The 27,490-nt window shown below is 35.9% G+C and overlaps 1 protein-coding gene across 1 annotated transcript in view; it reads right to left on the minus strand.

Moving 5' to 3' along the window:
* Positions 1 to 9,985: 9,985 nt before the first annotated feature.
* Positions 9,986 to 27,490, minus strand: part of LOC150094134 (peroxisomal trans-2-enoyl-CoA reductase-like) — a 185,615-nt gene continuing 168,110 nt past the window's right edge. Inside the window, exons 7-8 of the mRNA XM_090411729.1 lie at positions 22,512 to 22,626; positions 9,986 to 10,387 (exon numbers count right to left, since the gene is read on the minus strand). Of these exons, the coding sequence (XP_090267855.1) occupies positions 10,329 to 10,387; positions 22,512 to 22,626 (174 nt within the window). The 3' untranslated portion in view covers positions 9,986 to 10,328. The remainder of the gene's footprint in view (positions 10,388 to 22,511; positions 22,627 to 27,490) is intronic.

Here is a 27,490-nt window from a genome sequence, read left to right on the forward strand (position 1 = left end):
CAGTCATATTTGAATAGGTGACCGCGTGCTACCGTTGGCATGAGTAGAATGTGTGCGACAGCTAATTTTTGAGCGCCAGTACTGGATTACTGCGCTATGGGAATCGGGTAAATTGTAGCTAAGATTATTGTTTGACTTAACTAGTTAACTTAGATTTAACTAGTTGTGATGTATTAAAGGTTTTTGTTATATTTTCTCGGGTTCTAGTCAGTTAAATTTATTTTTATAAATATATATATATATATATATACAGGGTGTTCAGGATAAATTTGACATATTTATAATTAATTATATTTTTCCGTAAGTTACATGTATTAACACACACTTCTCTTCATTTAAAAGTTTGGACCCTTCTTCATTCATATACAAGATGTCAGAAAGGATGGATAGCTGGAACCCACCTGAATCATGGAAGAGAATAACTTGTATCATGATGATTCGTGCCCGCCATCAAAATAAGGATATTACAACTGCTGCCCAATGCTCCCTGAATACAGTAAAAACAATCAGGCATGAACTAGAGACTTGCAATGGTGACTACGAGGATGTAGCAAGAAGAAAGATCCCTAGCAGACGATCTGATTGCGTTCGTACAGCAGAATTCCTCGCAAATCTGCAGGAACAGGTGTTGAAGAACCCTGGCATTGGAATTCGGGCTTTGTTCGTGGAGTTGCTAACTGTAGTCAAGCCCTGGATAACAAGGGTAGCCAATGGTAGGCCGTATGTATGGCAGCAGGATTCGGCCCCTTGCCACACCTCTGGGAAAAGTCAAAAATGGTTGTCTGAAAATTTCTACGACTTCACCAGTCCAAATGTTTGGCCTCCAAACTCCCCAGACCTTAACCCCATGGATTATTTTGTATGGGGCGCAGTTGAAAAAGACACCAATCGCACTTCCAGTAATACAAAAGCCCAGTTAATGGATAAAATTAAAACAGTTTTTGCGGCCCTTCCCAGGGAGACTGTAGCATCAGCTTGTTCGAGGTTCCGAAGCAGAATTGAAGCTGTGATCGATGCTAATGGTGGTTATTTTGAGTAAATCTTGTTGATAGTATTGTAATTAACTCTGCCTGTAATGTTTTTTTGTCAATTCATTAAATTTAATAGATACAAAGAAGATTTTCTTTTTCCTTACGAAACTGTCAAATTTATCCCGAACACCCTGTATATAGATAGACAAAATCAATGTACATGTGTTAACATATACCGTTAAGTTATGTTAACGTATCTGTCTTTTGTAAAATCAGCATGACAGAAATTATGTAGTATCAAAAATAACAGCTCAGAAAGTTAGAGGACAGTAGAAAAATATAAACTGAGCATGTTAAAAAAAGAAAAATGTGAATTAGATTAAGCATTCTATGTACAAATGTATATATTGTAAATAATTGTATATATATATTTATTTTTTTGAATGTACATGCTTTGGACTAAATAAAATATCACAAGGAACCAAGCTACATGCTCTAGCCCTGTATACCGGTAAACTAAATCTACGTAGTTAATTAATCCTTTTCTCTAGCCTGACCTCTGGTGATAAAAATAAATAAATTAATTAATTAAAAAATAATAAAAATTCAACTACAATAAACTGCTAAAGTCCTCGTGTATTAATATTCTTCTGAATTTGCACAGTTCTAATTATTATAATATAATTTCCTTCAGTTGCTGTTGAATGTTACAAACACTTCACCAGGTTGTCTTCTTGTAGTGGGATTTTTCTATGGCTAGTTTAGGTTGTTATACAGGTTGTAGATGGGTCCTCCACATTCTTGGAATGGTCAGGCTATCATTTTTGTTGAGATTTGGGTTGTGTTTGAGCATTTCACATGACTCTTTAAATTTTCTCTCAAACCTGGTGGTGTGGTGTAGGGACTTGGTATTTTTCCAATCAATTCTGTGGTGTTTGGAGTGTGTGGTCAGAAAGGTCGGTTTTTCCAAAATGGAGGTATTTAATGTGTCGTTTCTGTTCGTCTTGTCTGACTGGGATAGTTCGCCCTATTTCCCCTATGTATGGTATGTTACATGTGCACTGTATTTTGTATACCCCTGAGTGGGCTAGGTGTGGAAGCGGATCTTTAGAACTGAGTAGGTGTCTTAACTTATTTGGGGGTTAAAAGGTGGTTTTAATGTTGTATTTGCGTAGTGTTCTGTCTATTTTTTCAGAATTTCCTCTAACATAAGGAATGGCAATAGCATTCCTGAAATCTGTTTTGTTCTTACTGGTATCTTTGTGGAGGATCTTGTGAATAGCTTTTTTACTGTATCCATTTTTTATAAATGTTTGGTTGATGATCTTGTATTTCTGGTTTAGAGCTTGTTCATTAGAACAAATAGTTAGAGCTCTGTGTTTAAGGGTGCTTATGACACCTAGTTTTTGTGTTGGGTGGTGATAAGAATTTTTGTGTATGTATTGGCCTGTGTGTGTAGGTTTGCGGTAAACTGAGAAGGAGAGATGGCCGGAGGGAAGACGTGTGACAAGTGTGTCTAGGAACGGAAGAGTTGTTTTTTTCCATTTCAATGGTGAATCGGATATGTTTGTGTTGTTTGTTTAGGTGGTTAAGGAATGTATTTAGAGCTTCGCGACCGTGGGGCCAAATGGTGAAAATATCGTCGATATTTGTGCCAAATTTTGGCCTTTAGACATGCTGTCACTAGAGCACGATGCTCAAAGTCTTCCATATAAAAGTTAGCTATTGGGGGGGGGGGAGGAAAGCGGTGAGCCCATGGCTGTACCTTCTTTTTGAAGGTAAAATTTGTTTCGCCACACGAAATATCTGGAGCGGAGTAGGTGGGCAAAGAGGGTCGTGATGTCGTGTGCAAATATGTTCTGTAAGATCAAGATGGTGTCACTGATTTGGACATTGGTGAAAAGGGAAGTTATGTCAAAGCTGACTAATAAATCTTGGTCGTTGAGTGTAATGTTTTCAATTTTATTAATGAAATGTTGTGTATTTTTTATGTAAGAAGGGGACTGACCTACCAATTCCTTGAGTGTGGCTGCTAATTTTTTGGCTAAGTGATAATTTGGGCTGTCAATTCCTTCAACAATCGGACGTAGTGGTGTACCTGGTTTGTGTATTTTTGGCAGGCCATAAATTCTGGGCATGTGGGCATAATGAGGTATTAATTTTTTTTTTTTTTTTTTTTTTTTTTTGTTGTTGTTGTTTCTTTGGGCCATGTGTGGACGGATTTGATTAATTCAGTTGTTTTCTTTTTGTTATGTTTTGTGGGGTTGTGGTCTGATATCAAATGGTTAATTTTTTCAATGTATGTTGTACGGGTCTAAAAGGACAGTGGCATTACCTTTATCTGCTTTCGTGATGATAAAGTCTTGGTTATTTTTTAAGGATTTAAGGGCTAGATTTTTGGTTTTGTTTAAGTTGGTGCTTAGTTTTTTGTTTGAATTTAGTATACATGATGTTTCCATTCGTATTTTATCAGCCAGATTGGTGGGGAGGGATCTTAAACATCTCTCGATATGATAAACGATATCAAGTTTGTTCACTGACCTCAGAGCAATGGCGTAGTTCAAACCTTTCCTTAGTAGTGAGAGTTCATCTTGGGTGAGATTGTGGTTTGATTGGTTGAAAACCAAGCTGTGGTCTGCTGGTGCTAAGCTCTAAACCAGGAATACAAGATCATCAACCAAACATTTATAAAAAATGGATAGATTAAAAAACTATTCATTCATTCCTTTATAAATACATTCCTTAGCCACCTAAACAAACAACACAAACGTATCCAATTCACTATTGAAATGGAAAAAAACAACTCTCCTCCGTTCCTAGACACACTTGTCACACGTCTTCCCTCCAGCTGTCTCTCCTTCTCAGTTTACCACAAACCTACACACACTGGCCAATACATACACAAAAATTCTTATCACCACCCAACACAAAAACTAGGTGTCATAAGCACCCTTAAACACAGAGCTCTATTTGTTCTAACGAACAAGCTCTAAACCAGGAATACAAGATCATTAACCAAACATTTATAAAATATGGATACAGTAAAAAAACTATTCACAAGATCCTCCAGAAAGATACCAGTAAGAGCAAAAAAGACTTCAGGAATGCTATTGCCATTCCTTATGTTAGAGGAAATTCTGAAAAAATAGACAGAGCACTACACAAATACAACATTAAAACCACCTTTAAACCCCCAAATAAGTTAAGACACCTACTCAGTTCTAAAGATCCGCTTCCACACCTAGCCCACTCAGGGGTATACAAAATACAATGCACATGTAACATACCATACATAGGGGAAATAGGGCGAACTATCCCAATCAGACAAGAAGAACAGAAACGACACATTAAATACCTCCATTTTGGAAAAACCGGCCTTTCTGACCACGCACTCCAAACACCACAGAATTGATTGGAAAAATACCAAGTCCCTACACCACACCACCAGGTTTGAGAGAAAATTTAAAGAGTCATGTGAAATGCTCAAACACAACCCAAATCTCAACAAAAATGATAGCCTGACCATTCCAAGAATGTGGAGGACCCATCTACAACCTGTATAACAACCTAAACTAGCCATAGAAAAATCCCACTACAAGAAGACAACCTGGTGAAGTGTTTGTAACATTCAACAGCAACTGAAGGAAATCATATTATAACAATCAGAACTGCACACATCCAGAAGAATATTAATCCATGAGGACTTTAGCAGTTTATTGTAGTTGAATTTTTTTTTTTAATAAATTAATTTATTTATTTTATCACTAGAGGTCATGAAAAGTATTAATTAACTACATTGATTTAGTTTACCCGTATACAGGGCTAGAGCATGTAGCTTGGTTTCTTATACACTTGTATCCATCCGATGATGACCTCGAAACAGGGGTCGAAACGTCAAGTTTTATTTTATTAGTAATTAATAAAATAATCTGTTCAACATGTGTGTTTTTGTGTCCCTAAATTTACAAATATGAATGCTGATCACCGTGTAACCTTAAAAGAAAGAATTATAGCAAAGATGTAAATGAAGACTTAATCCAGGAAATTGATTTGTCACGAGAATTGATCTTGGACGAAAAAAATGTAAATAACGCACAAGACATTGCAATATATATTAAATAACAGTTATAATGAACTATTTCCAAATGTGCTAACTGTATTGAAAATTTTCTTTACGTTACCAGTTACTATAGCAAGTGCAGAGCATTCTTTTAGCAAATTAAAATTGATAAAGAATTATCTTCGGTCAAGTATGTGCGAAGAATGCTTAAATGTACTTGCTATATTAAGTATCAAAATGGAAACTGACAAAAATTGTAATTTTTCGGAAATAATTAATGATGCAGCAAAAAAAAAACCGCATATTTAAATAAATACATATTAAACAGTATATGTGTTAGTAAAACTAGGCCCCTAAATAGTAAACCTATTTATTTTTTTATGTGCTTAATTTAATTTTTTTTTATTACTTTAAACAATAATTAGTTGTAAATAGTTTTTGTGCGTTAGTTGGTGAGCCAGGTTACTTCTGTTTGTGTTAAATATTTATTCATTTTAATTATTTAATACTTTTGTTTTGTGTTCAGTAAACGTTATGCTAACTGTTATATTTCAAATGTGTTTTTTTTTTTGTTTTCCTGTGCCAAAATCATTTGCAGGTAAGAGGTTTTACAATACGTTTATTTCAAATCCTTTAATTTTTACCTTTGTAAAATATTTTAGTGCCCCAAAAGGTTTCTTGTACCCGGAGGCCCTGGGTATAGGAGTCCTATGGGCTTCTGTTTTGGGTTGATTTGTAGGATAGTGGTTAATTATTTTTTGGGTTGTTATTAGATTATATTAAAAGAAACAGCCATTTAGTAAGGCTGTTTCTTTGATAATTTCCAATTGTTGTAGAGATTCTTCAGAAGAACAAATCTTGTTCAGAATTTTCTGTTAAGAAGGGATATATGTGGAATTACAAAGCAAGTGGTTATGACAAGCTGAGATGTCAGCTTTCAGCAGTGTTATGCATAAAAAATTGGTAGCAGTGTGTGAAGAAAGCAGTATTGGAATATATACATAGAGTCAGAACAATAAATCAGGTAGTAGTAGTACATTGATGAATAGCATCATTAAGTAGGTGTGGTATATAAAGAAAAAAGTGATCAGCATGGCATAGGCAAGAAAGGTGAACTGAATGGTAAGAAAGGCCAAAGCTAGTTATGAGAGAAAGTTAGCTGATGAGGCCAAAAGAAATCCATTAGAGTTTCACTTTGTGACAAGTAAATGGAAGGATGACTTTAAAAAGTCCAATGGTGGGGAGGTAACAGAACCAAAATAGTTTAATTACTAAATAAGCATTTTACAGAGATGATGATGATGATGTTGCAATATTTTTACAGAACTAGGTGATGATGTTGCAATGTCAGATGTGACACTGACTGATGAGAGAATAGAGCAGTGTTTCCCAATGTTTTTTGGATCATGCCCCACCTCAACACCTCAAAGATTTTGATGCCCCCTCTGTAGCATAATAGTCAGCCAAATTCTGAAAAAGTATAATATAAATATGTACTTCAAATAAAAAAGAAACATAGGTAAAACTGTTTTTAATTTGACTTTCTTCAATGAATATAAATTTTATATTACACTTTGTATATTATAAAACATAAATCGAACTGAACTTGGGAAAATAAAATCCAAGTTAATGCGATCCTTGAGCTTGATGCAACAAGTTTTTATTTGAGATACTAATTTAGTCATTTTCAATCTCAAATCCCCATGATTTGTGATATCCAGATGATTTCTTTTTTTCAGTAGCAAGTCATTTACAGCACTAAAGCCACATTCAACTAAATATGATGACGGGAAGGGCAACAGTATTTTTTTCGCAAAACTAGTTGAATTTCGGTATTTTGTATCTGTCTCGTCATAAAGCCATGCCATCGTTCCTTTTATGTTGAATAAAGTTCTAACAGACTCATCATTTTGCTTTTCTGAGAGTTCTTGATACTGTATTTATGTTGACTGCTGTACTAGTACTAGTGATGTCAACTTTTTTTCTTTATCACCGACAATGGTGAGTTTTTTGAGTATATCGGTGATGAGGTGACGAATGCAACATCATTTTATAATTGCCTCCCCCCCCCCAAATGTTCAAATTGTTCCCATGTGGGGCATACACCCCCATGTTGGAAAACACTGGAATGGAGGTGCTTAAATTATTGCAGAACCTCAATGCAAACACAGCCATGCGATTAGATGGCACATCAGCCTGTGTGTGTGTGTTACGAGAATGTGCAAGGAATTATCAGTTCCTTTGACTAAGCTCTTTAATTTAAGCCTCACTACTGGGAAGGTGCCAATGTAGTAGAAAGAGGGCAAAACAGTTCCACTGCATAAAGAAAGCTCTAAGACAGAAGTAGCAAATTATAGGCCAAATCGGCATCTCGGGAGTGGTGGCTAAGGTATTGGAGAAATTGATGAAAGACAGAATTCAGGACTGGATCGATAGGAATATGGTACTCTATATGGTTTTATGAAGGGTAGGGGCTTAATTTAGTAATTTACTTGCTTTTTATAATTACATGACAGTGGAGCTAGATAATGGAAATGGCTACTCAATGATATGGCAAAACCATTGACAAGATCCCATGTAGAACTCTGTTGCATAAATTAGAGCAAATGGGGATTGATATGAATCTGGTGATTTGGGTTAGAGGGATGGCTGATGGACATATATCAGAGTGGTTTATGGAAGATATGAATTCAAGAGAAGGAAGGTGACCAGTGGTACCACAGAGCTCATTACTTGGTCCTCTGTTGTATTTGTACATCAGTAATATAGAAAATGATTTGAGGGGAAATATGCAATTGTTTGATGATGATACAAAGCTTGGAAGAGTGATAGTCAATGAAGATGATGTAGAGATCCTGCAGGATGACTTAAATAGACTGGCAGTATTAGCAAAGGTAAATAGCTACCAGCTTAACATGGCTAAGTGTAAGGTGCACTCTGGGAAGAAGTGATCACAACCTGTGTACTGTATTGATGGAATTGAACTGCAGGAAACTGATGTTTAGAGGGCATATTGCAAAGGTAACCACATTACATGGTTGTTGAAAACAACACACAGACAAGAAGGGATAGAGAAGTTATTGTTCCCTGATATAAGGCCACATCTAGACTATTGCACACAGATCTGGACTTTCAGATTCCATGGGAATAAAGTGATGGAAAGGATTCAAAGATTGTGGTAGGTCTGTAAAATGCTCCCTAAGAGAACAGACTGACAGTCTGTGAGCTTCAAAAACTAGCTGATAGGCAAAAAAGGGGGAGACATGGTAGAAACATATAAGTTATTAAAGGAGTTTTACAGGAATGATACTGAAAACTTTTTTTTCAGTACATAGCAGGAAGGGAGAGAACGAAGGATCACTAGTGGAAGAGTGTTGTTAGCAGGGTGTTAGGACAAGATTTTTTGCTTGGAGAGTGGTGAATGGCTTAAAGGAGAGGTATGATAGGTATTGTGTAAATAATGGTTCTCCTGTGATGAGTCTTCAGATTTTATGAAGATAGCTGTATAATATATCTGTTTTACTTTTTTAGTAATTAAACATATGTTTTGTGCATATTTTACATTCCCACTTTTGATTACCTATAATAAAATATTATGCCTTTAGCATTACAAAAAATTTTGCCAGCATACTATGAAATCTAACTGGGGAAGAAATATTCCACTCAGAGGACAGCTTCTATTTTCAAATAAATTCTGTTATTTTTGATATACTTGTAAATTATGCTCTGAACTATTTGATCTGCCCTAGTTTTCCCACTGGACATAAATACAATGTCAGTGTCCTAAATATTATATCTGTTATTCACCTAAAAGATGGCTGAGCATTTTTAGACATACAGGGTGTTCGGGATAAATTTGACATATTTATAATTAATTATATTTTTCCGTAAGTTACATGTATTAACACACACTTCTCTTCATTTAAAAGTTTGGACCCTTCTTCATTCATATACAAGATGTCAGAAAGGATGGATAGCTGGAACCCACCTGAATCATGGAAGAGAATAACTTGTATCATGATGATTCGTGCCTGCCATCAAAATAAGGATATTACAACTGCTGCCCAATGCTCCCTGAATACAGTAAAAACAATCAGGCATGAACTAGAGACTTGCAATGGTGACTACGAGGATGTAGCAAGAAGAAAGATCCCTAGCAGACGATCTGATTGCGTTCGTACAGCAGAATTCCTCGCAAATCTGCAGGAACAGGTGTTGAAGAACCCTGGCATTGGAATTCGGGCTTTGTTCGTGGAGTTGCTAACTGTAGTCAAGCCCTGGATAACAAGGGTAGCCAATGGTAGGCCGTATGTATGGCAGCAGGATTCGGCCCCTTGCCACACCTCTGGGAAAAGTCAAAAATGGTTGTCTGAAAATTTCTACGACTTCACCAGTCCAAATGTTTGGCCTCCAAACTCCCCAGACCTTAACCCCATGGATTATTTTGTATGGGGCGCAGTTGAAAAAGACACCAATCGCACTTCCAGTAATACAAAAGCCCAGTTAATGGATAAAATTAAAACAGTTTTTGCGGCCCTTCCCAGGGAGACTGTAGCATCAGCTTGTTCGAGGTTCCGAAGCAGAATTGAAGCTGTGATCGATGCTAATGGTGGTTATTTTGAGTAAATCTTGTTGATAGTATTGTAATTAACTCTGCCTGTAATGTTTTTTGTCAATTCATTAAATTTAATAGATACAAAGAAGATTTTCTTTTTCCTTACGAAACTGTCAAATTTATCCCAAACACCCTATATGTTCTTCTGAAGTAGTCAGGAATATAATTGATTAGATGAAAGTGAGGGAGAGGATTGTCCATTTTTTTTAAAATGGAAAGTATAACCTACTTGAAAACTTTTAATTTCAAATAAAATTACTTAAAACTTTGACAGTAAAGTAAAATAAAAAAAAAAAAACTGTAAGACAAACTATTAAATTCATTAAAGTAATGTCGACAAAAAGTATTTGATGTATTTTATTTAATAAAAACATTAAAATGAAATCGCATCTCACTGAATTTTTTTATATATTTTGATAAAATGTTTTGTTGGGGGGTAAAAAAAAAATAATGATTCACAGTAGCCAGTAATTATCCATGATGCTTTTCGTGATAAGTGGAGAGTGTTCATACCTGTTTTCTGTGATGTTGTGGTCATCTTCTTCAGAGGCATACAAAACTGGTAATGCAAAAATATATAGGATTAATCAGTATGCTCTCCTTTATCAATAAGGGGTATTCTGAATAATCTAAGCTACCGTGAATCAATGTGAATCAGCTCCAGAGAAACAAAAAAAATTCTCTATAACTTAGATGGTGGGCAACTCTCATTCTCCGTAAAAGCAGGAAGATTATTGTGATCTGAAAGAAGGAATAATATATATTAATGTATATAATTAGAAATATAGTAAAATTTCAAATAAAACCAACACTTGTTTTTATACAAAAACAAAAAAAAAAGCACAGTGTATCCCATACCACTGACATTCACTATAGCAAACTCTGGTATAACAAACTCATTCACTACAAACTACTAAAATGTCCCAACCAAAGCTTTATAGTCCTAGTTCATTGCCTTTAGCAGTGCATTATGTCCACAGTAACTATTCTGAGGGTCTCAGTAAGTTTGCAACAATGACTACACAGAGCATTCAGTGGCATTCTTCATTATGTGTTAGATTTTATTTCTTATGTAACTCCCACCCATGAAAGGTTAACCTATAGCATATTAGTACGAAGGGCTTTTTCTATTCTATTTTTTATGTTGTTTTTTTAGTATTTATTAAAATTTATTTTTTACCTAACTTGGAAGCCCAAGTACAATCATCCTGTAACCCCCCCCCAATCCATTCAAATAATCCTACGGTAGACAGAAAGATCATCAGTTGTGCTTGTTTCTGATATAACAGGAAGCACTGGAGTATAAAATAGTGCTATCTGCTAGCATCCAAACAATGTGCATGCTTTCAAACAGTAAACCAGATTTGATTTATAGCATGCCTCATTTAAAAATGTTATCACGCAATTTCCATAAAATCATATTCTTCTTTAATCCATTACCCAAGTGCAAGCAGTTTTGCATGAAGTATATTCACATCAATTGCCTCAGTATCTCATAATGCAAAGCATATAAACTTTCAGACATGTACATTGCTATGCATTATGGGAAGGGTCGCTATCTCAACCAGTTTCAAAACTTTATCAAGGTCTCACCTAATGCACAAACTTTGTCTGCGCATTAGGTGCTTTGAATAAAAAAAATAAATTTGTTGGCAAGTATAATTTACTTTGTAATCAAGTGAAAAAAATTCTATAACTATCTCTGATCCAGAGTATTTTAATAATAATAATAAGGAGACATCTTTTTGCTATTTGTATATGGAAAATATGATTTCTGCAATAATTCGACCTTAATATCTTTCTGGATCTGGCTCTCATTGATGAGATCTTAATAAAGGTTGAAACTGGTCTGGATAGTGACCCTTTCCAGATGCATGTCCAAAAGGAAGTGTGCTGTGCATTATGGGATACTGAAGCAACTAATGTGAAGTCAACAGCTTCTAAATACAAGTAACTGTCATGAAGATGCTTGTATATAGAAGCTGTCATGAAGATACTTCATGTACAAACTTTGTTTGTTTACACTTGGATAAAGGATTAAACAAGAAAATATTTCTTGGCAAGTATAATTAATTTACTTTGTAACCAAGCAGAAAAAACTTTAAGACATTTTCTCATAAGTTGTTAACAGATCCCTGCTCTCTCCATTAACCAATTACCATACACTGGATTGTTGCGTTATTAGTCTTGTGAACTGACAAGCGTGGAATTAATAAAAATTATGATAATAAATTATATCTTCATACCTTATAAAACTGTTATGGTCAAATTATATCTCCAGTTTGGTGTCTATCAATAGGATACTAGAAAACAGTACTCAAATTTATTCTCAATAACTGTGATAACGGTTTGGACAGTTTTTTTTTTTTTATTGATCCCACACTTGACAGTTCACAAGACGTATAACACAACAATGCAGTATATGGTAAATGGTTAAAGGAGAGAGAGAGAAGGGATCTGTTAACAACTTTTTTGAAAATCTGGATGTTGTATTTATTGCAAAAAAAAAATAGTGTGAGGAAGGCTGTTCCAAAGTTGGAATAAAGGAGGAAGAAGAAGAATAGTTAGTTTAATAAGTTTGGAAGTGAACTGTGTACAGATGTTGACTAGTGGCTGCTTATGTTCTTACATGATTAGAGGAATGATAGAGGCAAGTTTGGTTGAGCAATGCCCATGAAAGTACATAAAAAAGCATAATACAGAAACAGAACACCTATTAGGTGAGAACAATATTTTAGGACTGGTCAGATTTAGGATTTATAAAGTGTTAGAGTTTTTTGTTTCGATTCTGCTATGGATGTAATATGTTTATGCCAGGATAAGCTTGATGTGAGAGTCATCTCAAGAAGGAAAGACTTGGCTAGAAACTGGAACATTATCAGAAATAAGAGGGAGTGGATCTTTCTTCTGGAGAATAAGATAGGACTGTTTTGACAGTGCTGAAATTCACTAGATCATCTTCACTCCATTTAAGAAAGGTGAGGATATTAGCATGCTACAGGATTTCTCTAATGAAGAATGGAGAGTACTGTCATCCTCAAAACCATGAATAGGATTTGATGTTAGAGACAAGTCATTAATGTATAGGAGGAGTGTAGGTGAGAGCACAATACCCAGGGTTACTCTGCCACTGAGAAAAAAATCTGATGAGAGGAAGCCATCCGCCATGCTATGAACAACTGGAGAGTAAGCTGGCAATCTCATCACAGAGTAGAAGCAAGATCAGGCCATAAGATGGTAGCTTGATGAGAAGACTGATGTTAGACAAGATCACATGCTTTGGAAATATCGAGAGCAACCATATGATTTTCTTCAAATCTCTCCATGGCTTGTGTTCCAAAGGTGGGTAGGGTTAGTGAGGAAGTCTACTGTAGAATGACAATGGAAGAATCCTCATTAGTGATCACTATGGTCTCCACCACTTTTGAGATTGAAGACAGTGGGACAACAGTTTGATGAATGACTTTTAGGAACAGGCTAGATAAACTTGGTTCTAGGCTGTTGGGCAGATTCCACATGAGTATGGTAGCTGGTATAGGTAATACAGGATGAGCATTAATTCTGAAGCACAACTGGAGGGATGCCATCTGGAACCAGGAGACTTATTAGTATAAAGACCAATGAAGATTTTTCTGATGGCCTAGCAAAAGATCAGAGGAGTCATGCAGTGAATAGATTGTGATATCATAGGAGGTTATTTATCTGGTCATCTATATAAGAGTTGGAGGAAAAGACCGATGTCAAAAGTCTTTGGATGATGTTGCCATGGGGGAAACAAGGATGAGAAAAAAGCAAGCTTATTATATTTGGCTCTTACAAAGTTTGTGATGTGCTGATTTTTTTTACAGCTGTTTCATGCTGTAGTGTACAATGGGTGAGAAGATAGAGTTTTGATTTGAATCACTGAATATATGTACTATATTATTATCATGGACTTTTTTTTTTCTTTTTTTATTTTTAAAGAAATTGAGAATCACGGATGGGAAGGGGTCAGGTGTTTGCAGTGAAGTGGGGAATGAAGACTCATTCTAATTATTTGGTCAGAGTTTAGATCAGGCAAGCCGAAACAGTAATCAACCCTGGAGGTTTGTCTCACTTGACATTACTGTAATGCCATTGGATACAAGGCTGAGATTGGATAATGTTATGATCGGAAGTGCCAAAAGGAGGCAAAAATACCAAGAGGAGTGAGAAAAGGTACAGAGTGTTAGAAGAATGATGAGGATTATCTGGTATTCTGGTTAGTAGGTTAACAATTTGCAACTGGTTTGGCTTCCCTTCTGGTTTATTCTGCAAAGTAATATAAAGGAAGCCATTTTGAGTTGTGAACAAGAAAATTTGGATAATTAGACCTGCATAAAATCAGTCTAATAGTTTAGAGATCAAAGAGGCAGCATAGTAAGCTATAATGAGAGGCAAGGAAATCCTGAGTCAGAGAAGGGCGTATATATATATAGCAGGAATTCCACGTTGAATATTATTTGGCTAAGAACATCTGCTCTGATAAAAGTGCATATTCCTCCTTTTTTCACAACTACATCATTGCATGATTTAGTTGGGATAGCTGAGGTGAACTGAAGTCAGAGAGGGTGCCAGCTGGCAGGGTTTGATGCCCATAAGTGGTGGTATACTTCACTCATGTGTTTATGTTGGTGAAAAATGGACGTAGAAGTGGAAATGGATTTTTTTTTTTTTTGGCTGCTTTTTATGGGAGATTTTTGTTAATATCTGCAGTGACACTAGTATCTACTTGGATGTCTTTTATGGATAAGTCAGTGCAGAGGCAAGGGATGTGCACATAACTCCAATGCAGGGAGTGACAGAACTCGAATCCAAGTGTGGCCTTGACAGTGCCCTGCACTTTGCTATACTCAACTCCCTCCAGGCACAAGCAGAGTAATTAGCAGTAGCAGGATTATTTTCTCCAGGAAACTTCTAGATGCATTATCATCAGGTTCAGTCTCATGTACTAACTCACTCAGCTTATGGAAACTTTTATTGCTGTACTCTCAAAACAGAGAAGTGCTGGCTCAATAATTTATTAAAAATATTGTGTGTTCGGCAAGCATAGCAAGGCCATCATCTGCAATTTTAAAAAAAAAAGGGGGGGGGGGAGAAATTAGGGACCTCACTTTAAGATGAAATATAGCCATTTCACACTTTCAATAAGCAGGGCAATGGCGTTTCACTGCCCGATGAACATCCTCTACCACACACACACAGTGAGTGGAATAATTTACCCTTACGGGTAGTGAGTGCATCTAGTGTAAATGAATTTAAGGGAAGGTATGATAGCTGGGTTGGGTAATTTACAGCCTCCCTCGATGAGTCCTTGACTCCCTGGAGGTCTCGGATAATAATAATGTGTTAATAATTAAAGTTTTAAAATAATAATAATAGTAATAATAAAGTGTGATATCATACTTTATCATACGGTGTATGTCAAATGCTGTGCAATATAACAAATTGAGGCAAGTATTAGGAGAATTGGAAGAAAGAATCAGAGGTGTTGATTAGGTTAGGCGTTAATAAGGCTGTGGGAAATGGATGACATATCACCAGGTATTCTTAAGGAATGTGCACAACAGTTAGTTATGCCCGTGATCTGGTTGTTTAATCAAAGTTTTACATTGGATAGGGTTCCTAAAGAGTGGAAAGAAAGCAAAATAGTATCACTCCACAAGCATGGTTCTAGGACAGAAGTTTCCAGTTATAGATTGGAAAAGAGATTAGTTAGGAATAGCATACAGTATTAGGTTGATGAAAAAGCATTATTTATGATGGCCACCATGGATTTGTAAATGGTACATTTTGTTTAGCTATTTACTTGCATTTTATGTAAGATAAGGTAATGAGCGTGTTAAATAGGTAAGAATCATACAAGGTGTGGCTATTAAATAACGAGACTGGTTGCAAAAATGTGGTTTATTATTACAATTGTACAACTTAATTGTTATCCCCTTCAACATACTCCCCTTCCTCTATATATACACTGTTGCATACGAATTTTCCATTGTTGGAAGCAGTGCTGCAAGTCATCAGGTGTTATCTGATTCAGTAGCACTGCCATTTCCTTTATCTCATCCACTGACTTAAAACGGGTGCCCTTTAATGCGGATTTCAACTTTGGAAAAGGTAAAAGTCACATGGAGCTAAGTCCGGTGAGTAAGGTGGATGGTCAAACACCGGGATCTTCTTATCAGTCAGATACTGCTTTACAGACAGTGCACTGTGTACTGGAGCATTGGCCTGATGGAGAATCCAAGCGTTGTTCTTCCACAGATTGGGTCTCTTCTTCCTCACTCATTCTCTCAGCTTAGCCAGAACCTCAAGGTAATAATGTTGGTTAACTGTCTGACCCTCTGGTACCCATTCAACCATTACCATGCCATTGATATAAAAAAAAAAAAAAATCAGCATTGTCTTCAGTTTTGACTTGCTCATTCTTGCTTTTTTCATTCTCGGTGACATGGGAGTTTTCCAGTGCATTGATTGTCTCTTTGTTTCTGGATCATACTGGAAAATCCATGTCTCATCACATGTGATGATCTTCTCCTGCAAGTCCGGCTCCACTGTCAGCTGTTCCATGATGTAAGTGCAAATTTGTTTCTGGACGTCTTTCTGGTCCTGACACAAGTTTCTGGAAACCATTTTGCCGCAGACTTTGTTCAAGTTCAATTGTCGTACAGTCTCCTTATCAATGTGCACCATGTCTGCTATAATCCAAATGATTAATTGGCGATTTGAGGACAATTTCAATAATTTTCACAACATTTTGTTCGGTCCCTGCTGTGACAGGGTTGACCCAGTCGTTCATCTTCAACGTTTTCTCGACCTTCCACAAAGCGTTTGTGCCATTCAAACATTCATGCACATGACATTACATTATCACCATACACCTCCTGCATCAGTTTCAAACACTCAGTCGGCGATTTCTTCAATTTCACAAGGAATTTGAGATTAATGTGCTGCTCGAGTTTAATGTTAGACATTATTCCAGCAAAGCAACTTCACACGTTTCTTTTATAACTGCCTACAGACTAACTACGAATGGCAGCAAACAATGCTTATCTCAACTGCTTCTAGAACCTTCAAGGTCATTCATAGTGTAAGCGCATCCAATTGCTACGAGTACATGATTCACAGCGCACCTTGTCTCGTTATTTAATGGCCACACTTCATATACAGTTATATTCTTGGACTTTGCAAAAGCATTTGATAGATTACCATATAGTATAGTACACAAACTGCAGAGGATGGAAATAGATAGTACATGTATATTGGTTAGATGGATCAGAGAATAGCTCTCTCTGAATAATACCAGCAAGTTGTGTATAATGGGGCTGAATCTCAAAAAAAAGGAGAGTAACCATTGGTGTGCTCCAGGGTTCATTTCTTGGGCTACTGCTGTTTAACTTGTTTGTAAATGATAACATGTGGACTGACTGAGGGTCTTCAATTGTTTGCTGATGATGCAAAATTGGGAAGATTATAAGTAGCACTGCTGATGCTAATTCCCTTAGGAAGATGTGAATAGACATTTTGCTTAGACAAAAGAGGGGAATTATCGTTTTAATATCAATAAGTGCAAGATGTTTCATTTTGGAGTGCAGAAATACAAGGCTGTGTACTTTATCGATGGTGTTGTACTGCAGAATGTCGATGAGATTAGAAATTTGGGCATGATGGTTGACAATTGACTGAAGTTTAGAGGGCATATTGTTAGTGTTGCCATGATAAGAAGTACTCTAACATGTAGGGACAGGGATGCAACTTGTCCCCTCTTCTTTTTAATTGTTTTCTGGAATATATCATAGATGAAGCTCTTCATGAATAAGACACTGGAATAGTAGTTGGTGGACTAAGAATAATTAACTTACGTCTTGCAGACGATATCAATCTTCTTGCAGAAAGTGAAGAAGAATTACAAGAGATAACTAGCCCACATTTTTGGAACATTAAAAAAATATGGATTTTACATAAACCTACAAAAAACAAAAACAATGATAACCTCAAAATCAGACATTGAATTCTTAAAGATACAAATTGGCAATAAACAAGTTCACTTATCTAGGAAGCACGTTGAGTCAAGATGGTCATTCAAAAACCAACATTAAATACCGAATTGCTAAGGCAACCGTGGCCCTACAGAAGTTAAAACCATTGTGGGGAGATAACAGAATAGCAATCACAACCAGACTAAGACTAATTGACACCTTAGTGAATTCTATCCTCTTGTATGATTGTGAGGCCTGGACTTTAATGAGTGAAGATGAGAGGAGACTCCTGTCTTTTGAAATGAAAACTTACAGAAGACTTTTGAGAATTCCCTATACCACTCACAAAACCAATGAAAATGTCCAAAAACTGATTGATTCAATATGATTGATTCAATAGACGGGAGAAGAAGGGAAAACATTCTGACAGTCATCAGAAGAAGACAGATGAAATGGTTCGGATATGTGGAGAGGGCTAATGGCATTCCAAAGCAAACACTAAAAGGAATTGTTCCGGGACCAAGGGTTAGGGGCCGACCTCGATTAAAATGGACTGATAACATCAAAAAATGGACAAATTCCTCCCTTTCTCAAATGACATCAAGAACAAGAGACCGAGATGATTGGAGAAGGCTAACAAAGAATATCACCTACCAGCTATGAATGATCCAACGGTTCATTTAGGACTATGGGAGAGAAGAGAAGCAGTCAAGCAAAAGATTGTTCAGATGGGTTTTGAAACTGGATGAAGTTATTTTCATTATGAAAGGAGGCGTAAAACAAGGTATAGTTTACAATGTTGTCCATCTCAGATGTTATTAAAAATTTTCTTCTTACTTCATACAAAAAGTCATACTTCGGTGTAGTTTTTTATTATTATTATTTTGACTGCTTGGTATAACCATTATCTTATTTGTCATTAAAAATGTTATGATAAATAATTGAAACTGTGATTTCCAATATGCAGACATTACAACTAGATAAACTTACTTTATTAGCTGTAAAATTTTGGCTAGTTTCACACTTTGTAGCATATGTCTTCAATGGAATTATGATGAATTTCACGATGACAAAAAAAATGTTACTACATTCAAGCTAATGGGTAAAACAAATGCATATTAAAATCATATTCAAGACAATATGATTTTAACATGCATTTTAATATATTTTGCTGAAAACATAATGTGCATCATATCTGAGATCCCCATGCTGAGATTTTTGATGAATGATGACCAGACTTGAATTAATCAGATAATTCCCTGGCTTTTGTTATATTGGGAGGGAGGTTATTGTATTGTAAAGAAAGCTATTCCAAATTTGTGTTTTCTTTTCAACATCTGTAACGTATTCAGACATATGGATCTCCTCAGATTAGCCTGTTTGTTCTACATAACACACTGTGAATGAGGAGTGTATAAAATTTTTTAACTTGGGTATATTATGTATTCAAGATACCAAGTAAAATTACTTGGTATCTTGAATACATAATATACTCAAGTTAAAAAACTTTCTACATCTATCTCTCATCCTGAGATTTTATTTAATAAGGTCAAAGCACCTTGTGTTTAGGTAAAATTCATATAAGCTCTGCATTACTTCAACCTTAGCATTGTCTGGTCTGGCTCCCACTGACGAGACCTCAATAAAGGTCGAAACCAGTATGGGTAGTGACCATTCCCTTTAATGCATAGCATCATATATCTCCAGAAGGGGATGTGCTCTACATTAAGGGAAAAATGCTAAGGAAAGTGATCAGAACTTAATCCACCTTTACCATGAGTTGCCTCAGACTTGCACTACGTGCAGGCTCAAACTTGACTTACTGGTCTGTTTGCTCACTTGGGAAATAGGATTAAAAACCAAGTTTATATAAAATTACTTGGTATCTGTGAATGAAGAGATTAAACAAGAAATCTGGAAGAAGAAGGTACTGTGGAAGCAACACAAGATGAATGTTGGTAATGATCAGTTGCATGAAGAGTAGAAAGAGCAGGCCAGGAAGGCCTGCTCTTTGTACTCTTCATGCAACTTACATGTTCATGCAACTTCATGCAACTTAGCACAAAAACTTCATGCAACAATAAGTTGGTTGGAAAAGGTAGCAAAAGTGCATATGAGAAGAAGTTTGCCAATCAGAAGGGAAAATTACTATGGGATGATGATGCTGGTTGACACTGGCAGAGTGGTAACCAATGTGGAGGATATAGTTGAATTTTTCGGTGTTCAGTTTATCAGTGTATTTCATTCTCATGATGGCAACCTCAGGAAAAGCAGGAGTGTAGAGGATATGGCAGAGAAGGACTGATGGTGAATGAGCAGAAAGATTTGGCAGTATATCACCACATGTCTTGAGGAAATGATCTATAGAATTAATGGCACATCTGGAACAACTATTTAACACAAGTCTTGCAACAGGGTGAATCCCCAAGGGATGGAAGGTGGGAAGACTTGTTCCACTTCAAAAGGGGATTGGGGATAAGGATACAAATTATAGGCCAATCTGTGTGTCTTGGATTGTTAAGGTATTAGAGAAGTTGGTGAAGAGTAGGATTCAGAAATGAGTTGAAAATAGCAGTATTTTTTATGGGTTTGTTAAGGGAGGTCATGTTTCAGCAATCTGCTTATGTATACAAGGTTAAATTCACTTAAAGGAGATGCATAATATGGTGGTATACTTAGAATTTTTTCAATAGCCTTTCTTTCACAGACTGCCACATGACATGTTAATAGATAACTGAATAGCTGATTGGCAGACATCAGCAGGTTGTGTATGGATGAGTAGTAGCCCAAAAGAGAAAGGTCACTAGTGGAGTGAAAAAGGGATCTCTTTTGAGACCATTATTGTTTAATTTGTACTTAATGACAATGGGACTGGCTTAACTGGAGATGTGCAGGTGTTTGCTGATGATGCAAAGTTGGGAAGAACTATGAGAAGTAGAGCAGATGTGGCCTTGCAGGAGGACCTGAATAGATGAGTGGGCAAATGAGTTGAGCTATCAATTTAATGTTGTAAAGTGCAAGGTATTGAAATGTGGTAGGCAAGGTTGGGATGCAAAGTATACAACTAATGGAGAAATTTTGAAGGAGGTGGAGGGGATAAGAGATCTGGGAGTGATGGTGAACAGAGACTCGCAGTTCAGGGGTCATATTGCTAAATTTGTAAGAACATTCCAATGGATTATGGCAATAATGAGAAGGACAATGACATGCAGAAGCAAAGAAGATGGTTCTCTAGTATAAGGCTTTGATCAGAACACATATGGACTACTGTGCACAGAATTGGTTGACTGATTTTTGGAGGAATGTATTGGAGAAGGTTTACTAAGTTAGTATCAGGTCTATGGAATGTCAGATACAAGGAGAGATTGAGGGAATGCAACTTATAGTCTTGTGAATAGAAGCGGAAAAGAAGATATGATTGAGACATATAAGTTTGTAAGGAGTTGTTACCAGATTAATGTGGAGAAGATATTTCAGAGAGAGAGAGAGAAGCGAGGGTAGAAACTAGAAGCCATCCACAGAAGCTATATAAGGAGGGTGTGTACAGGGGGGGGGTTGAGAAGCAGGTTCTTTGCATGGAGGGTGATTAGCGAGTAGAATGCATTGCCTGAAAGTGTGGTGAGTGTGGAAACTGTGAATGGGTTCAGGGCACAATTTGATGATCTTTGGGCATGAGAGAATATAGACCTCCTGCAATGAGTCCTTTGACTCCATTGAGGTCAGATGTCAATAATAATAATAATAATTACTGTCATGGCTCTGTAATAAAACTAGATTTAACCTGAAGAGGATCTTAACTATGCCAATGTTGAGCATTCCCACCCCCCAAAAAATATCAAGAAACAATATAACACAGAAAAGATTAAATATCTTATAAAAATTAATACTTTGGTAATGGTTTAACAAGACATCGCTGTCCAGTCGATGCAACTGTATAATTATATTAATGATAAATTTCAAACATACCGAGAAATCAATATTTAAATTTTTTCTAGATTTTTATATGCTAGGCAAATAATTTAAAAAATTATAAATATTAAAACTAAATCAAATTTCATTTAATCATTTAACATATTATGCTCAAATGGCCTATTACAGCTAAAATTAAAGATACCAAGAAATTATATACTTGGTTTAATCCTCCTTTATCCACGTGTAAGCAAACAAAGTTTGCACCCTGAAATATAATCAGGACAGGGTAGCTCATATATAGAAGCTGATGACTTCACATCACTTGCCTTAGTATCTTAGTAGCATTATGGGATACTAAGGCAAGTGATGAGAAGTCATTAGCTTCTATATACGAGTTGCCCTGACCAGATTATATTTCACGCGCAAACTTTGTTTGCTTACACTTGGATAAAGGAGGATTAAACCAAGTATATAATTTCTTGGTATCTTTAATTTATAGTATAACCAAGTAGGAAAACTTTAAACTATTACAGCTAAATAATTTTTTTCTTATAAATTCAATTTATAATAATACAGAGCTGTTAATCCAATCTGCATAGGCATGTTTATCAACTGCATATGTTCTTTAGTCAGCTGGTCACTTGTGCAGGGGTTTTTGAGAAGGGACATCCTTGCTATACAGACAAGACTAAAAGTTAGTTCTTTCCAGAGGGAAAGTCATTCTTCTGACTGTGATATAGGAGCATTTTAAAAATAAATTTTATATATTTTATTTAGTCTTTGTCCTTTACACTGTGAAAGTCTTTAATTATAGTTTTATTAGCTTATACATCAACTCCATGTTACCAGCACATAGTCAGTTAAAGGTATGATTAATTTTCTTGTGCACTTTTAGAACTATTTAAAAAAATTTGAATACTTAAATGAAAGTTAATTACAGACAAAACTTCTCTTACCTGGTATTTGCCACAAGAGTGGTGAGTATAGATGACCTCCAGAGTCAACCATTAAAGTGATTCCAGATATAAAAGAAGCACCAGGTGACAGCAAGAAACATACAGCAGCAGAAACCTACAGTATTAGGAATTTTAAAAAAAATGCAAATGATAATTAAAAAAAAAAAAACCCGTTAATGTTTAAGTAAACTAAATCAAATCATGTTGTGTGTATGCATGAAAAGTGTATATGAAAACAGTATGCACTCTCTGTCAGTTACTAGAAATACCAGAAAAAATCACCAGCAGCAATATTTTAAATCTTTTTATACCTGTTCATTTTTATTCAACTGCACCATGATATATTTAAGTTAGTATATCAACTACTGAATGGATTCCAGTTTCACATTTCATTCACTCTTTACTGCCTCATCTATGTTTTCACATAATATCCAGGCCAAAGTCAAGTTAAAACTATGGAAACCATAGCAGATTATACTAAAGTGTGAAAAATGTGAATCTGAAGTTTCATGTCTGCTGAATTTAACTAAATATATTTATCAGAGAAAACTTTTATTTAACAGCTTGAGCATAAGTTGTCACATGAAATAAAATTTTCGATATTAATATTTTGTGGAGTATCTGATCACAATCATTCAGATACACTACATCTTATATTTTGATAACTTACTTTCAAAAAAAAAATAAAAAATTAAAGTTAAATAAATTTGGAAACTAGATTTTAAGATATAATTAAATGCATTATTTCTTCTCCCCTCACAGGAATATAATATATATCATCAATACTGTCTAATCTAATGTAATTTAGATTAGACAGTATTTAGCTTAAGCTACTCTAGCATACTAGAGCAGCTTAAGCAAAAGTCATGAAGAATCCAGAAGATAACTTAGTATAAAGTTTTAAATAACAGCTTCACAAATGTAAGAGAAAAAAAAAAAAAAATAGAATTTTTTACTCCTATATATTTTGCTCAATACGTCATAAGCTTCATCATTCAGGGAGAAGGTAGAATAATTGGTAACAACATTTAAATTATGAAAACAAGAGCAAGTCATACAGCATGCATATAATATCACATGTCTAAGTCACATCTGTATAAGTAGGAAGAAACAATATTAGAGTTCAGAGAAGTGGATATTATTATTATTATTATTATTATTCAGGCCTCCAAGGAGTCAAAAGACTCATCGAGGGAGGTCCTTCCTAAGACAAAGTCTGTCAAGACTCACTGAGGGGAGGTCCCCCCCTGAGAAACACAAAGTCCATCATACCACTCCTTAAACTCACTGACCGTTCTCGCTCCCACCACTCCATCAGGCAATGCATTCCACGGCTCAACCACCCTCCACACAAAGAAACCACTCCTTACCCTCTTGCTCACAGTTTCCTTTCGTAACTTCCAGGGATGGCCTCTTGTCATCACTCCTTCCCGCTGATCAACCAAGCGAAAGGAACTCCCCAGTGTCAACCCTGTAACCACCTCTCAACAGTTTAAAAGTCTCAATCATATCACCTAACTATCCACCAAACTCTGCAGTCCACATTCTCTCAGCCGATCCTCATAACTATCCTTGTACAGTCCTGAAACCATCTTTGTCATCCGTCTTTGTATCCTTTCCACAGTTAATTTATCCCCTTCAAATCCTGGGGACCAAATCTGAGAACAACAGTCCAAGTGTGGTCTGATCAGAGACTTATACAACGGAATGATAACCCTCTTATCTCTGCAGGTCAGTGTCCTTCTCATAATAGCAGCAATCCCCTGTGTTACCCTCACCACCCCTGCAACATGTCCCCCAAACTTCAGGTCTCCATCAATCATCAACCCCAGATCTCTTGTCTCCCCCACTTCCTCCAGTATAACTCTATACTGATCTAGTATAACTCTATACTCTATACCAGTATAACTCTATACCAATATAGATGTATTAATTAATCGCAAACAATTAACAGCAATCACTTTACAAAACTTCGAGATTGCCATTGTCTCATTAAGATTAGGATGGTGGCATAGGGCTTCACATGATTAAAAAATAGATGATCAAATTTGAACCTCCTGTAGTGTAGCATCCTGATATGGTTCCAGTGAACTCTATGTCTCATGTTGATGCCATGAGAAGCAAAGCCTAAGCTTCAGATTCCAAAAATCTTATATAATCTTGATGTTCCTAGATTCTAATCGTAGCAGAATGGCAGTCTGTCCAAAGTAGCAAAAGATGACAAGAACAGGGTATTTGATAAACACCAAGCAAGGAAAGGGGTAATAATGTATCTTTGATAGGTAGTAAAAAAAGATGACAACTTCTGGACTGGTCTGAAAGTGATATGCAGATGATATATCTGTGAAGAATCCTTGTTTAGATGCTCCTTTAAGGTAGGCTGTGTGATTCCTTTTAACATCAGATTGCAATCTGGGAGAGGGATGATAATTATCAATTATATTCTGTATTGAGATTATGCTGTATCCATTAAGTAATAGAATAAGTTATATTTTATTTAATTCTTCTAATAGAAAAGTCTCAGAAGAATAAATTGTGCATGCTCTGTGCACAAAGCTTATTGAGCAAAATATATAGGGGTAATAAATTCTATTTAAATTTTCTCTTACATGTGTGAGGCTGTTAATTAAAACTTTATATTATGTATAACAAACATGCTTCTATAAAACATCTAGTAACAGAAGATAACTATTAAGCAGGTGGCAAAATTTCCTGGTGGCTGTTGAAAAGCACAGAAATGGAGGAAATGGTTTTGTAAAAAGAATAAGAGATGATAAAGGTGACAACTGAAGATAAAGACCATCTAAGATGTCTAGAGTAATTACTTTGAAAAACTGTTAAATGACACAAGAAGCAATAAAATAATAGTAGTAAATATTCAAGAGGAATGCAATCAGGAGAACATATCAATATGAGAATTAGAAAACAACAATGAAAAACCTCAGATATGGAAACACAGCAGAGTAGATGATATTCAACCAGAAATATGGAGGTATAAAAGTCTTACAGCTATAGCACTGCATAATCAAGAAATCAAGGTCAGAAGGTTGTATTTCAGATTATCAGAGTAGAGCTCTCATACTATCCATCTGTAAGAATGGAAATAAGACTGAACATGAGAATTACAGAGAAATTTCTTTATTGAGTGTACCAGGTAAAATTTATGCAAGCATACTTGAGAAGAAGTAAGAAAAATTGTGTATGGGAAACTTGGTGAAGAATAAGCTCAATGTCAGGTCACGTACACACGATCAGATTTTCACTTTGAGACAGATAGTTGAGAAATAATGGAAATATGACAAGGATCTGTATTTGAGTTTTGTAGCCCTGGAAAAAGCTTATGACAAGGTACCAAGAGAAAAGCTGTTCGAATGCTACATTTATATCGTAAATGGTGCAGTAAATCGAAAAACGTAGTCTATAATGTACCATTTACATGGTACATTGAAATACATGTCTATAATTGAAGAGGTAAAGGAAGATGGTTTAATGTTAAATCAGCTATGAGACAAGAATGCACATTATCTCTACTGTTATTCGTCATCTATATGGATCACATTTTGAAGAAAAGTGGCATTCAGCCTAATATCAAAATTAGAAATATTTGACTTTGCTCTTTACTTTATGCAAAGATGAGGTTATACTCTTAAGACAAATTAAATATGGAAATAAACAACATAATCAGCAAAACTAGTATGTAGGGAGTCTGTCAAATGAATAAAAAGAAAAAATGTATATGGCAGAATGATTTTAAAGAATTCTCATGGTAGGGAGGTAATGAATCAGTTGATATAGTTGAATTACTGAGCGAGCACTTTGCAAGAGTATATCATCCAGTCACACATGTGGTGACATTGCATGAATGAATGAATCAATAGCTTATACGGAAATTGTGGTAAATGAAGTGGAGGTGAATAGTCTATTACAAAACATCAATGTCAATACATCTGTGGGATTGGATTGTATACCAGCATGTGTCGTATGTGAAGCGGTTAAAAAATTGTCAGTGCCCTTGACCATTTTGTTTAATTTGAGTCTAGGGTCTGAGTTAATCCCGAGGGGGTGGAAAGAGGGGAAAATAGTTCCACTGCATAAAAGAGGTTCCAAGACTGCTGTTATAAATTACTCACCAATTAGTATATCAGGAGTCATTGCCAAGGTTTTGGAGAAAGTAGTCAAGAGAAAAATACAGGAATGGATAGATGAAAATGGGATACTGTATGGGGGACAGCATGGTTTTGTGAAGGGTAGATCATGCCTCAGTAACTTGCTCACGTTTTATAACACAGTGACGGCTGAACTGGATAAGTGTAATGGGTTTACAGTGATTCTACTGGACCTTTGACAGGATACCACATGGAATTCTAATCAGTAAACTGCAGCATATGGGGATGGATATAGGGTTGGTGAGATGGAGAGATATCAGAGAGTGGTTTATTCAAGAGTAGAGTCCAAAAGATGGCCTGTGACCAGTGGTTCTCGTGGATAGGCTTATAAGGTGGTTATGCATTACTAAATCACTTAAGAAATTGAACAACGTAGATACGAATATAAATTAAATGATACTTTAATAAATATTTCCGATATTTCGGCAACGTCACGTTGCCATCTTCAAAAGGAACTTACAAAAAAGGCACGTGCACATAGGCACAACAAAACAGTAACTGAGAATGAAGTAATGAAGCTATTGTTCTCCTAAAAGTCCTGATGGTGCCCTCTAGTCGGTTAAGTAGGTGTTCTTGGCTGTTGGGCTGAAGGTCTGCTGATGTAAGCTTCCCAAATTTGGGGCAGTCGCATACAACCAAATTTGAGGTTTGGACAGTTTCTTAGGGCTGAGGCTGATTCCATAAATAGTCTTTCGAATTTGTATTTGCTACGGTGTATTACTGTAGCTTTCTTCCACCGTATTTTGTGGCGTGTATCCAGAGCATGGTCTGCAAGACCAGAATGGCTGTACTTGTGAAAACGGATGTAGTCCT

The sequence above is a fragment of the Typopeltis vanoorti genome, chromosome 22 (assembly GCF_054136105.1).
Source record: "Typopeltis vanoorti isolate ZY-2024b chromosome 22, IOZ_Tvanoo_1.0, whole genome shotgun sequence".
NCBI lineage: Eukaryota > Metazoa > Arthropoda > Arachnida > Uropygi > Thelyphonidae > Typopeltis > Typopeltis vanoorti.